The sequence below is a fragment of the Chiloscyllium plagiosum genome, unplaced genomic scaffold (genome assembly GCF_037043375.1).
Source record: "Chiloscyllium plagiosum isolate Xiang-an unplaced genomic scaffold, Cpla_swu_hap1 HiC_scaffold_47, whole genome shotgun sequence".
Classification (NCBI taxonomy): domain Eukaryota; kingdom Metazoa; phylum Chordata; class Chondrichthyes; order Orectolobiformes; family Hemiscylliidae; genus Chiloscyllium; species Chiloscyllium plagiosum.
The window spans coordinates 18,461,441-18,475,739 of NW_028270185.1; the positions used below are offsets into that span (position 1 = coordinate 18,461,441).

General features: G+C 47.1%; 2 protein-coding genes across 3 annotated transcripts in view; one reads left to right on the top strand and one right to left on the bottom strand.

Moving 5' to 3' along the window:
- The window catches only part of sptbn4b (spectrin, beta, non-erythrocytic 4b), a 316,634-nt gene that overhangs the window by 266,152 nt on the left and 36,183 nt on the right, over positions 1–14,299 (bottom strand). The gene's annotated exons all lie outside the window — the stretch shown is intronic.
- LOC122542877 (nesprin-2-like) overlaps positions 1–14,299 on the top strand; it is a 39,969-nt gene that overhangs the window by 8,678 nt on the left and 16,992 nt on the right. Inside the window, exons 4-7 of the mRNA XM_087984151.1 lie at positions 342–524; positions 4,160–4,297; positions 6,069–6,263; positions 6,994–7,237. Coding sequence (XP_087840277.1) covers positions 342–524; positions 4,160–4,297; positions 6,069–6,263; positions 6,994–7,237 — 760 coding nt within the window. The remainder of the gene's footprint in view (positions 1–341; positions 525–4,159; positions 4,298–6,068; positions 6,264–6,993; positions 7,238–14,299) is intronic.

Consider the following 14,299-nt stretch of genomic DNA (forward strand, 5'->3'; position numbering starts at 1 on the left):
TCTGGCGCTTTTGCAAAATGGAGATTCTTAAGAGAGGGGGAGAAAAGGACAGGTTTTAAAATTAGGAGTTTAGATTTATTAAAAAGTAAAATTAGAAATGTCATGCACAGATGACAATTTCATTGTTTTGTTGTTTTGCTTCACGTAGAATCACGTTCTCAAAACAGCCAGGGTTTGTTTGACTTTGAGGTTCTCCGAAAGCAATATTTTTAAACTGCGACCAGAAACTGAAGTGCTCTGGTACTGTGACTCCCTGAGCTCATCTCCCATAATGCTACAAGGCCTGAGAAAGGGCCCAGGCCTCAAAACTAACTATGGACTTTCTTTCTCATTGGGAATAGTGTCTCCAGAAACGGACGGAAGAACACGTGATCCAACTTGAGTCGATAAACAGACGCTACAGGCAGCTGGCCAGGGAACAGGGCATCAGATTGGCCGGCAAGCTGAAAGGAATGGTGCATGATGGGAACCAGAGGTGGGACAACCTCCAGAGAAGAGTTGGCATCATCTGCAAAAGGCTAAAGGTAATTGACCACTCCCTGTTGAACCCTGAGAGGTGTTTGGCACCCACTGTCCCTGGAGAGAATAGTCAGGAAATCTGAGGTTTTCAAAATCCTGAGTGGATTGGACAGAGTTGATGGGGACTTGTGAAAGAAACAAGAGTGTCAGGGGTGTAGTTTAAAATGGTGTACAAATGAAGCAAAGGTGATGTGAGAAAAAATACTTTATGACAAAGCACATAGTTAGAATGGACTGGAATGCGTTCCCTGGAAATGTGGGGGAAGCAGGATCAATCAAGACATTCAAGAGGTTGTTGGTTTTGATGGTTTGTGTTTGTGAATGTGGGGGCACCGACAGGAGACAATGAAGCTGGTATAGGTGCAGTGGCCTTCTGCACTGTTACGTTCCTATGCTATGATCATCACTGTGAGATGTGGGCATCGCTGGTTGGATCAGCATTTATTGCCCAACTCTAATTGCCCCTTGAAGGTGTTGGTGAGCTGCCTCCTTGAATCATTGCAGTCCATGAGCTGTAGGTTGACCCATCATTCTGTTAGTGAGGGAGTAGAAGGAACAGCGATATACTTCCAAGTTAGGAATGACGTGTGGCTCGGAGGTGGACACGGAGTTAATAACAGAGGGAATACTGACACCAATAGTCAGGGAGGATGGAGTCACCTGTACTGGAAAGCTCCATTACTGAGATCAGCATTCTGTACGTCAATAAGAGTTTCAGACAATGGTAGCTACAGACCAAACCGAGAGCTACAGGCACCACATGGAGACTGGGATGGAGTCAGTAAGCTCCCTCTCACAGGACAGGAAACCAGCCCTGAGTTTGGAGCAGCCTGGCCCACATCAACAAAGATATGGAGGTGCCAGTGTTGGACTGGGGTGGACAAAGTTTAAAAATCACACCACACCAGGTTATAGTCCAAGGAATCTATTTGGAAATATAAGCTTTCGGAGCACTGCTCCTTTGTCAGGGAGCACATCAACAAAGGGGCAGCAAGGTCAGGCTGAGCCCAGAACCCAACCCCAGCAGCACAGGCACTCTCTCTCTGCACGGGTGGTGAGACTTTAATACCACTTCGTTGACCGGAAATTCCATGAAATGCTTTCCAAGTGTCACAAAGCGAGTCCCCTTTGCTTTCTAAAGGTTTCCGTGCCTCAAGGAGATTCTGTCCTAGATTTTTTTTTCAGAGGGGAGTAATAAACTGGGCCGGGTTCCGATCAGTCTGGTTTGGTACAGAGATGAAAAAGGATTTTGAGGCCTTTTGTTTATATGTAAACAGATGAGACATCAGGCCAAAGTGGTCATGTGTTAGAAGTGACCTGTCTCAAGAAAGGGCAGTGGTTAGCTCTCGAGCTGAGCAGTTTAATTTAGTCTTGAGCTGGCTGGAAGTTCATAAGGGAGTTATCTGGAAACTTTCCCTCTGCCCCCCTCTTCCCTCCCTCCCTCTTTTCCCCCCCTCTTTCCCCCCCCCCCCCCCCCCCCAACTTCAACCTGTAAGCATGTGTTCCATTTATACTGGCTTTTTAAAGGGAGTTTGGTTATTGAAACTGTTGTGTATACAGTACTAGGAACAGCGTAATTAAGTCTAGTTGGATAGATTGAGTTCTGTAGGGGTTCTTTATTCTGTTCTTTGTGTTTCATTGTGTAATTTTATGAATAAATCTTTGTTTTAAACCTGGCAGTCAACCTCGCTATCTTACTCAGGCTAATTTTCACTGTACACTTACCGAAACTGCTTAAGAATGTTTTTGAGTGGTCTGGCCGAGGCAGTGAAAGGAGCTATAGAAATTGAGTTTTTTTTAATCCGTGTCCCCAGTGACACACTTCCCCTGGTGTCAATGCTCCAACAGCACGTGTTGTGTGGCTTTTTCTATGTTGCTTGGTATTTCTGACTTTGGTCCACGTGAGAGTCTCAGTTCTGCTCTGGGTGACATTTTCCTGCTCACCCATACTTTGTGCGGTTCTCAGTAATTGTTCGACGTGTGCCCTCACTTTCAAGTCACCCCCCCACCCGCTAAGGGAAGTGGCCATTCGTTCCTGTCTGTCTTATCCCTGCACAGGGATAAATCTGAAAGGAATCCCAAAGCCCTGAACTCTCCCATCATAGGGCAGAAGTGGAAAGGCTTGGAGAGAGTCGATGACCAGGTGTTAATGTTGCTGGATTGTAACCTGGAGGCCTAGGCTGATGCTCAGGGGATCCAGCTTCAAATCCCACCATGACATCCGGTAAATATTAAATTCTGTGTGTAAAGCTGTATTAGTCTCAGTGATGGTGGCTCTGATCACCTAGCAACAATTGTCAGGAAAATCCATCTGGTTTGCTAACGTCCTTTTGAGGAGGGAACTCTGCCATCCTTACCCGGTCTGGTCTACACATGACTACAGACCCATAGTGAAGTGGTTAAGTCTTTAACTGCCCTCTGGAATGGTCGAGCAAGCCACTCCAGTTCAGGCACAATTAGGGATGGATAAGAAATGCTGGCCTTGTCAGCAAGGTCCAGGAAAAAAAAAGAGAAAGGAAAATTCTGTCAAAAGCCTTCGTCACAGCTTTGCTTACATTCTCAGCTTCAATGTCTCTTGTTGCTCCCCCACCTCGTTACTGCAGCCTCCTGTCCCTGGGGTCCTCTGGGACGTTCTCCCAAATGTCAACTGTAGTTTCCGTGGTTTACTCTAGAATGGGACCTAGGACTGGGCAGCATGGTCTGTAACTGGCCAAGCTTCTGCCTTGTTTCAACTCGCATCGTTTTATTACTGACCTTGTCAGCTATCGACCGTAAGACATAGGAGCAGAAGCAGGCTATTCAGCCCATCAAGTCTACTCTGTCATTCGATAAGATCACGACTGAGTGATACTTCCAACTCAGCTGTACGTCAGTGCCCTGGCCAGCTCTCTGTACTATCCTGACAGATCGAGTAAAGGAATTACCCCCAATTAAACCAAAGGGACACTGTAATTAATGGGAAATCTCTAAAAGGACATTTTACAAATTTAAATGAAAATGTGGTTATTGGGACTGATGATGCACTTCTGATGGTCTCTTTTTGTACCATTTTAATTGTATTAAATTAAAACGCAGTGGTTCCTTTTAAAGGGATGACAAAATTCAAATCATAAATGCAACTTACAAATCCTAAATTCAAACTTGTTCTTAGAGAGTGATTGTGTACTTGCTGTGCCCACTGGTTTTTATAAGTGCTTTGGCAACTTAATTAAACAATGATTCCCCTGTGTTTTACCATTTGTGTGGGTGTTAGGAAGGCCTTGAGAGCACTGTCATTGGGTGACCAATCTGCCTGACAATAGACTCCCTAAGCAATCACTCTAACCCTGAGCTCGCTCCCAGCAAGGCATTCCCAGGTCGATAGCAGAATTCTTTTGGGGATGTTCTCAAAGCATCCATGGAGAGATCAAAGCTCCCTGTCGACATGGTGATGCTGGCTGTCCGCATACAAAGGCAAGTGCCAGAGAACACACAGACCACCGAAACCCAGGTGGCAGAGTCGGTGGGTTACCCTCTCCTCGTCAGGTACCCATCCACTCTGAGGGAGTGCCCGAGAAGGGAGGAAGGGAAGGAGGGTATCAGTGTCTGTAATGTTCACTCCTCTTCAATCGGGGCCTGATGAGTGGCTGTGTCTTGTCAGTATTTTGTAACCCAGAGGGAAGAGTTTGAGACCGAGAGGGAGAACCTGTGGTTGTGGCTCATGCAGTTGGACGTCCGACGCTCCGAGCTGGAATATTTCTCCCAGGAAGGGGCAGCAGAAAAGCTCGACTCGCTTCAGGTACCGGGTGTGCGGGCCAATGATGGTGGGAGGGATTTCTGTCTGTCTGAAGCAAGTGTTTACACTGAGGGAAAAGAGATTCCACAGATTCACGACGCTTTGAGAAAAGTAATTCCTTCTCTCTGATTTTAACTCTGCCAGCTCTTATCCTAATACTATAACCTCTTAATCAAGATTTCCCCACAAAGGGGAACCTCCCCTTCATATCAATCCCTTTTGGCATCTTGTATACCTCAATTACGGGTGGCACAGTGTCTCAGTGGATGGTACTGCTGCCTCAGCGCCAGGGACTTGGATTCGATTCCAGCCTCAGGTGACTGTCTGTGTGGAGTTTGCACATTCTCCTCGTGTCTGCGTGGGTTTCCTCCCACTGTCCAAAAATGTGCAGGTTAGGTGGCCATTAGCTGCCCATAGTGTCTGGGGGTGTGTTGGTGAGGTTGGTTGGCAATGGGAAATGCTGGTTTTCAGTAGATTAGGTCTAGATAGGATGCTCTTTTGAGGGGTCTGTGTGGACTCAATGGGCTGAAGGACCTGCTTTCACACTGGAGAGATTCTATGATTATATCCCCTCTCGTTCTTCTAAACTCTATTGAGTAGGTAAAAACAATGACTGCAGATGCTGGAAACCAGATTCTGGATTAGTGGTGCTGGAAGAGCACAGCAGTTCAGGCAGCATCCAAGGATGCTGCCTGAACTGCTGTGCTCTTCCAGCACCACTAATCCTAAACTCTATTGAGTCCTGAGTCCTGAATCTTCACTGCTGTCTGAGGAAGAGAGTTCCATAGAGCAATGATTCTCCAACATAGAAATGTCCTGTCTGAAGACTGGAAGCTCCTAATGTAACCCCATGAGCTTCTAGAATGAATGGATTAGATTAGATTCCCTACAGTGTGGAAACAGACCCTTCGGCCCAACAAGTCCACACCGACCCTCAAAAGAGCAACCCTACATTTACCCCTTCACCTAACACTACGGGCAATTTAGCATGGCCAATTCACCTGACCTGCACATTTTTGGACTGGGAGGAAACCGAAGCACCCGGAGGAAACCCACGCAGACACAGGGAGAATGTGCAAACTCCACACAGACAGTCGCCCGAGGTGAGAATTGCCCTGGCCCTGTGAGGCAGCAGTGCTAACCACTGTGCCACCGTGCCGACCTGGAGTTGTCAGGTCAATCAGAAACTGAGCAAGTTCCCTCTCCCCTTCCAAAAGGGAGCTGAGGGAAGCGTTGCCAGGGCAAGGGGTCAGGTATTCTCACTTAACAACAATAAAGACCTCCAAACATGCTCTGTGATTACGATTGAGGGATCAATGTTGGCCCAGAAATTAAACAAAGCTTGCCACTCTACCATCTACTTCTAAGTGCGGTGAGATCTTCTTTTACACCCACCGGAACACCTCTATTGGAAGTGGTTGGTTTGGTAGTGGTGTGTGGGGGTGTCACATTGAATGATGGTATCTCTTGACAGTGCAGATACCCCTCAGTGCTGCCCTGGGAGTGTCTGTGTTTGAGCCCCGTACTGGGATAGTACCTTGTGGCTCGGAAGTGAGTATTGTCTACTGGGACACAGCTGATGCTCATATCCCTGTCCCCTCGCAGAATTCCACACTCAGTGCTTCCTAGTGGATGATGCTGAGAGTTTGGAACGACAGTACAGGAAGTAACTTCCATTTCTGTGGGAAAGAGATTGACTGTGTGTCCTGGGCAGGGGGACGGGGGTTATAACCAGTTCCACATTTACCTCCTTTGCCCTCTTACCCCATGCCAGGTGTTGCAGCAGGTGATTGGCAGTGTCACTGAGGGGACTGATGCCCTGCTGAGGTCGGCAGGAGCCCTGCTCCAGAAAAGTGAGCCCCAAGACGGGGTGACAATCGAATCCGAGGTTCAGGATCTCCTCCAGTTCCAGCAGGAAGTGTTTGGACAAATGGATCGGCTTCGCAAGAGATGCTACAGCATGAACCAGGTGAGGCCTGGCATCAGTCGTCAATCCCAAACATTCGTTCATGGGGTATCACTGACAAGGCCACGTTTGTTCCCCTTCCCGAATTGTCCTTGCATGTACCCAAGGGCCATTTCTAAGACCATAAACTATAGAAGCAGAATTAGGCCATTCTACCCGTTTGAGTCTGCTCTGGTACTCACTCATGCCGGTTGTGTTTCTCAACTCCATTTTCATACCTTCTCCCTGTAGTTGAGATTCGCTGTGGGTTTGGAAGCACATGTAGGCCAGGCCAAGTTAAGGATGGCCGATTTCCCTCCCTGAAGGACAGGAATGAATTAGTGGGTTTTTACAACAATCATTGAATTTCAGGTGACCGTTAAACGAGACTAGCTTTTAATTCCTGATGTATTAATCACATTTAAATTCCACTAACTGCCTTGGTGGGATTTGAACCCTTGTCCTTGGGTTACTAATCCAGTAACCTTATCACGACACCACAGTCTCACCACTTGATGCTGAGTCTGGAAGGCAGTGAGGTGCCCTATTGAAGGATGAGATGGATGTCCATTACACCTACCTTCATTAGGGACAGTGGAGGAGAAAGAGGTCAAAGGCCAGGGTGGACATGGGACAGACCATTTTTGTTTCATGAAGGGGTGCTTTAGTCTGGCGTGGGCACTACGTAAATGCATGAAGGTTTTGTTTCTGGGCTGCTTTCCACAAACTGATCTGCCCCTTCTCCGTATTCCAGACGTCTGACGGATGGGAGTCCCTCAGTAGAGAGTGCCGTGAGTCTGAGAGCTGCTGTGACAGAATCCTCAAGGGGAGACGACGCGGGCGGCCATTGTGGCAGCATCTACTGCCGGAGGGGGTTCCTGGTGGCTATTTGAACCCGATCTGCGTGGACTCCTTAGCTCTGGAATGGGATTCATCTGTAGATGTTGGAGACTCGAGGACACTAGAGGGCAGTGTTTCCTTTTGTAGCTCTGTGCTTGGTATGTGATTGCCCTCACTGGAGAGTGTCTTCATTTTCTTTAAATTTAACCAATTTTTCTAAGCAACCTGTTCAGCGACTCCATTACACACCTCTGGAGCAGGTGGGAATTGAACCTGGGCCTCCTGGTTCCAGGATAGGGGCACTAGCATTGCACCATAAGAGGACCCTCTTCGTCTAGTGATAATACCACTTGGCCAAGAGAGTCTTAACAGGGCTGAGGAAGAGGTGTACAGAGGAACCCCGATTATCCCAATTTCAGATTTTCCGAATTTCAAAATATCCGAATAAGATCGCAAAGTCCCGATGCTTGGCTAAACTGTGTTATCCAGCAATCGGTTATCCGAACATTTGATTATCCAAACAAAATACTCCTCGCTCATGTCATTCGGATAATCGAGGTTCCTCTGTACATGTGTCACAGGTCCTTGCGGCATTAGGGTAGTGTTTTGATCAGCAGAAACCTCCCAGTGATGTAGATGAAACCTATATCTTTCACATCCTAATGAACACTTGGCCTTCTGAACCCACTTCTCCATTTGATAACATTGTGACTGATCTGATTTTAACTTGCCTGGAATTTCGTAGAATCCCTACAGTGTAGAAACAGGCCCTTCGGCCCAACAAGTCCACACTGACCCTCCGAAGAGCAATCCACCCAGACCCATTCCCATACCCTATTACTCTGAATTTACCCCTAGTAATGCCCCGAAGGGAGTGTTGCTGAACAAAGAGTCCTTGGAGTGCAAGTTCATAGTTCCTTGAAAGTAGAGTCACAGATAGATAGGATAGTGAAGAAGACGTTTCCTTTATTGGTCAGTGCGTTGAGTTTGGGGGTTGGGAGGTCATTTTGTGGCTATACAGGACAGTGGTTAGGCCACTGTTGGAATATTGTGTGCAATTCTGGTCTCCCTGCTATAAGAAAGATGTTGTGAAACTTGAAAGGGTTCAGAAAAGATTTACAAGGATGTTGCCATGGTTGGAGGGTTTGAGCTACAGGGAGAGGCTGAACAGGCTGGGGCTTTTTTCCACGGAGCATCAGAGGTTGCTCTGATCAGGGGCGGCACGGTGGCACAGTGGTTAGCACTGCTGCCTCACAGCGCCTGAGACCCGGGTTCAATTCCCGCCTCAGGCGACTGACTGTGTGGAGTTTGCACGTTCTCCCCGTGTCTGCGTGGGTTTCCTCCGGGTGCTCCGGTTTCCTCCCACATTCCAAAGATGTGCAGGTCAGGTGAATTGGCCATGCTAAATTGCCCGTAGTGTTAGGTAAGGGGTAAATGTAGGGGTATGGGTGGGTTGCGCTTCGGCGGGTCGGTGTGGACTTGTTGGGCCGAAGGGCCTGTTTCCACACTGTAATGTAATGTAATGTAATCTAATCTAATCTAATATTAAGAGGTTGAGGGGTGACCTTATAGAGGTTTATAAAATTGAGGGGCATGGATAGGATAAATAGACAGTCTTTTCCCAGAGGTGGGGGAGTCCAGAACTAGAGGACGTAGATTTAGAGTGAGAGGGGAAAGATTTAAAAGAGACCTAAGGGGCAACTTTTTCTCACAGAGGATGGTGCGTGTATGGAATGAACTGCCAGAGGAAGTGGTGGAGGCTGGTACAATTGCAACAGTTAAAAGGTATCTGGATGGGTATATGACTAGGAAGGGTTTAGAAGGATATGGGCCAAGTGCTGGCAAATGGGACTAGATTAATTTGGGATATCTGGTAGGCATGGATATCTGTTTCCATGCTGTACATCTCTATGACTGTATAACTGAACATCCCTGAACACTATGGGCAATTCAGCATGGCCAATTCACCTAACCTGTACATCTTTGAACTGTGGGAGGAAACCAGAGCACCCGGAGGAAACCCATGCAGACACGGGGAGAATGTGCAAATTCCACATACAGTCACCTGAGGTTGGATTGAATCTGGGACCCTGGTGCTGTGAGGTAGTAGTGCTAACCACTAAGCCACCATGCCGCCCCATTCAACTTCAGTGTTACATTCCTGCATGTCCCCTGATAATCTTTCATTTCCTTGGTCATCAAGAATTTATCTACCTCTGCTGCAAAAATACTTAGATTCTGCATCTGCTATTTTGAGAGGAAGGGAATTCTGAAGACCCTCTGAGATTTAAAAAAAAGTTTCCTCATTTCTGTCCCCTTACTTTTTAAACTGAGCCCAGATAGCCCAAAGCCCATGAAATGTGGCATCCAGTTTGCACGCAGCAAGACTTCAGACAGCGCCTAGTGAATAATTAAGGGATAGTAGGAAATGGCAGCCTAAAGGTTATGTCTGGCTGAATAATCCAGAAACTCTGGCTAACCCAGATGGAGATGAGAGTTCAAATCCTGCCATAGCAATGTGGGCAAATCTTAACTACCCTCTGAAATGAGCAAGCAAAGCCACACTGTTTGAGGGCAATTGGAGATTCAGTAACACCCACATCCCAAGTTAAGACTGAAGATGTTGGTTGGTGGATAAGTACTGTCTGGAAGCTGGGAAGGAGGTTTTTGCACTAGTCTGCAGTAAATGGATATATCCAGACTGTCAGCCAGTGCTCCACAAGCTGCTCTCTCTTTTATTGAGTCAGCAGTTTGAACTTCATCCCTGAGTTTTGAGGATACATCCCAGTGCTGTACTGAGCGAGTGCTGCACTGTCAGAGGTAACATCTTTTACATGAGGCATCGGAACAAGACCTTATCTGCCTTCTCTGGTGAATGTTAAAGCCCCCCATTCTGTGTTGTTGGAAGTAATACCTGTACTACAGAATTCGGCCCTGTGTCCTAGCCACAGGATCAACTCTGATTCAATTAATAGTCGTTAGGTTGTAGAGTATACATCATGGAAACAGGCCCTTCGGCCCAACTCATCAATGCCGACCAGATTTCCTAGACTGAACTCATCCCATTTGTCTATATTTGGCACATACCCTTCTAGACCTTTCCTATCCATGAACCTGTCCAGATGCCTTTTAAATGTTGTAATTGTACCGGCCTCCACCACTTCCTCTGGCAGCTCATTCCATACACACCACCCTTTGAAGAAAATGTTGCCCCCTCAGGTCCCTCTAATTCTACATTCTCTAGTATTGGACTCCTTTACCCTGGGGAAATGACCTTGGCTATTCACCTTTATCTATGCCCCTTTTATGATTTTACAAACCTCAATGAAGACTGAAGAGGGCATGCCCAGAGTAGCACTACAAGCAGACCTCAAAATGGGGCGTCAACCTGGTGAAGCTACCAAACGGGACTACTTGCACGCCAAACAGCACCAGCAGCAAGTGCTAAAGGCGAGGCGATTCCACAACCGACGGATCCGATCTGAGCTCTGCAGTCCTGCCACATCCAGGTGTGAATGGTGGTGGACAATTAACCAATCATTGGTGTAGGAAGCTCCACAAACATCTCCATGTTCAATGATAGACGAGCCCAGCACATCAGGGCAGAATGCTGATGCAGTCGCAGCAATCTTCAGTCTGAGGTGCCAAGTGGATGATCCATCTCTGCCTCATCCAGTGGTCTTCAGCCAATTCGATTCACTCCACATGTTATCGAGAAATGGTTGGAGACACTGGATACTGCAAATGCTATAAGCCCTGACAATATTCCAGCAATAGTACTGAAGACTTGTGCTCCACACTTTTTCACTCCCCTAGCCAAGGTCTTTCAGTACAGTTATAATACTGGCATCTACGTGACAATGTAAAAAATTGCCCAGATATTTATATCCTCTGCTGAAAAAGCAGGACAAATCCAACTCGGCCAATTACTGCCCCATCAGTCTACACTCAATCAGCAGTAAAGTGATGGAAGGTGTCATCAACAGTGCTATCAAGCAGCTCCTGCTCAACAATTGTGCCACCCAATCTGGATTCCACCAGGGTTTGACCTCAACTCCTGACCTCATTCCAGCCTGGGTTCAAACATGGAACAAAAGAGTTGAATTCCAGAGGGCGAGGTGAGAGGGGCAGCCCTTGGCATCAAGGCCCATGCTTCACAGCACCAGTGACCTGGCTTCAATTCCAATCTTGGACGGATGGTATGGAGTTTGCATGTTCTCTTCCCTGTGTCTGCGTGGGTTTCCTCCCGGTGCTCCGGTGTCCACCTACAATCCAAAGACGTGCAGGCTAGACGAATTGGCCATGCTAAATTGCCCATTGTTTTCAGGGATATATAGGTTAGTCAGGGTAAATACAGGGTAAGGGAATGGGTCTCGGTGGGTTACTCTTTAGAGGGTCAGTGTGGACTTATTGGGCTGAAGGGCTTGTTTCCGCGCTGTCATGCTTCTAATCTTCTAATCTAAAGGCCGCTTTCAACTAAGTGTGACATCAAGAAGCCCTAGCAAAACTGGAATCGATGTGAATCGGAGAAAACTCTGGTTATAGTCAGATCCGGCACGTGGGTGGTAGTTGTGGTTGTCTGAAATCAGTCATCTTAATTCCAGGAGTTCCTTCGGGTATGTCCTGTGCCCCAACCATCTTCATTAATTAACCTCCCTCCATCATAAGGACAGAAGTCTGGATGTTTGTTGTTGATTACACAAAGTTCAGCACCGTTTACGACTCAGACTGAAGCAGTGCATGTTCAAATGCAACAAGATCTGGAAGAGGTGGCACAATGGCTCAATGGTTAGCACTGTTCCCTCACAGCACCAGGGACCTGGGTTCGATTCCCGACTGTGTGGGGTTTTCACATTCTCCCTGTGTCTGCGTGGATTTCCTCTGGGTACTCCGGTTCCCTTCCACAATCCAAAGACGGGCAGGTCTGGTGAACTGGCCGTGCTAAATTGCCCATAGGTTAGGTACAGTGGTCAGTAGAATGGGTCTGGGTGGGTTACTCTTCGGAGGGTCGGTGTGGACTTGTTGGGCAGAAGGGCCTGTTTCCACGCTGTAGGGAATCTAATCTAATGTCCAGACATGGGCTGACAAGTAGCAAGTAACATTTGTGCCTCAAGTTCCAGGCAATGACCACTTCCAACAACAGAAATCGAACCATTGCCTCCTGACAGACAATGGCACTATTATTGCTGAAGCCCCTGTCATTGACCAGAAACTCAACTGGACTCATCACATTAACACAGTGGCTACAATTGCAGGTTGGAGGCTAGGAATCCTGCAGCATGTAACACAATCCTTGACTCCCCAAAGACTGTCCACCATCTAGAAGAGACACATCAGGAGTGTGATGGAATACTCCTCACTTGCCTGGATGGGTGCATCTCCAACAATGTTCAAGAAGCTTGACACCATCCAGGACAAAGCAGCCCATTTGATTGGCACTATGTCCACAAACATCCACTCCCTCCACTGACACTCAGTAACATCGGTGTGTACCATTTACAAGAGGTGCTGCGGAAATTCACCCATGATTCTCAGACAGCACCTTCCAAACCCACAACCAGTTCCATTTTGAAGGACAAAGAGTATGTGGGAACACAACCACCTGCATGTTCACCACTCCGCCATCCTGACTCAGAAACTTAGAACATGGAACATTCCAGCAGAGTACAGGCCCTTCGGCCCTCGATGTTGCGCTGACCTGTGAAACCAATCTGAAACCCATCTAACCTACACTATTTTATTCTTGTCCGTATGCCCTTAAAGTTGGCGAGTCGACTACTGTTGCGGGCAGTGTGTTCCACGCCTCCGCTACCGAGTAAAGAAACTACCTCTGACATCTATCCTATATCTATCACCTCTCAATTTAAAGCTATGTCCTCTCATGCTAGCCATCACCATCCGAGGAAAAAGGCTCTTACAGTCCACTCTATCTAACCCTCTGATTTATATGTCTCAATTAAGTCACCTTTCAACCTTCTCTCTAATGAAAACACCCTCAAGTCCCTCAGCCTTTCCTCGTAAGACCTTCCCTCCATACCAGGCAACGTCTTAGTAAATCTCCTCCTGAAACCTTTCCAAAGCTTCCATATCCTTCCTATAATGCGGTGACCAGAACTGTACACAATACTCCAAATGTGGCCACACCAGAGTTGTGTACAGCTGCAGTATGACTTCATGGCTCCGAAACATGATCCCTCTACCAATAAAAGCTAACACACTGCCTCCTTAACAACCCTATCAACCTGGATGGCAACTTTCAAGGATCTACATACCTGGATACCGAGATCTGTCTGCTCATTTACACTACCAAGAATCTTACCATTAGTCCAGTACTCTGCATTCCTGTTACTCCTTCCAAAATGAATCACCTCACACTTTACTGCATTAAACTCCATTTGCCACCTCTCAGCTCAGCTCTGCAGCTTAATCCATGTTCCTGTGTAACCCACAGCATCCTTTGTCACTATCCACAACTCCACCGACCTTCGTGTCACCTGCAAATGTACTAACCTATCCTTCTATGCCCTCATCCAGGTCATTTATAAAAATTACAAACAGCAGTGGACCCAAAGTGATCCCTGCGGTACACCACTAGTAACTGAACTCCAGGATGAACCTTTCCCATCAACCACCACCCTCTGTCTTCTTTCAGCTAGCCAATTTATGATCCAAACCACTAAATCATCCTCAATCCCATGCCTCCGTATTTTGTGCAGCAGCCTTCCAGTGGGGATCTTTATCAAACACCTTACTGAAATCCATATACACCACATCAACTGCTTTACCCTCATCCACCTGTTTGGTCACCTTCTCAAAGAACTCAATAAGGTTTGTGAGGCATGACCTACCCTTCACAAAAGCATGCTGACTATCCCTAATCAACTTATTTCTTTCGAGATGATTATAAATCCTATCTCTTATAACCCTTTCCAACACTTTACCCACAACTGAAGTAAGGCTGACAGGTCTACGATTACCAGGGTTGTCTCTACTCCCCTTGAATAAGAGAACAACATTCCCTATTCTCCAGCCTTCTGGCACAATTCCTGTGGACAATGACGACATAAAGATCAAAGCCAAAGGCTCGGCAATCTCCTCCCTGGTTTCCCAGAGAATCCTAGGATAAATCCCATCCGGCTCAGAAGACTTTTATTCCTGGTCCTTCTGTCTCTTGACAAAGTCCTGGAACACCCTCCCTAACAGCATTGTGAATCTACCTA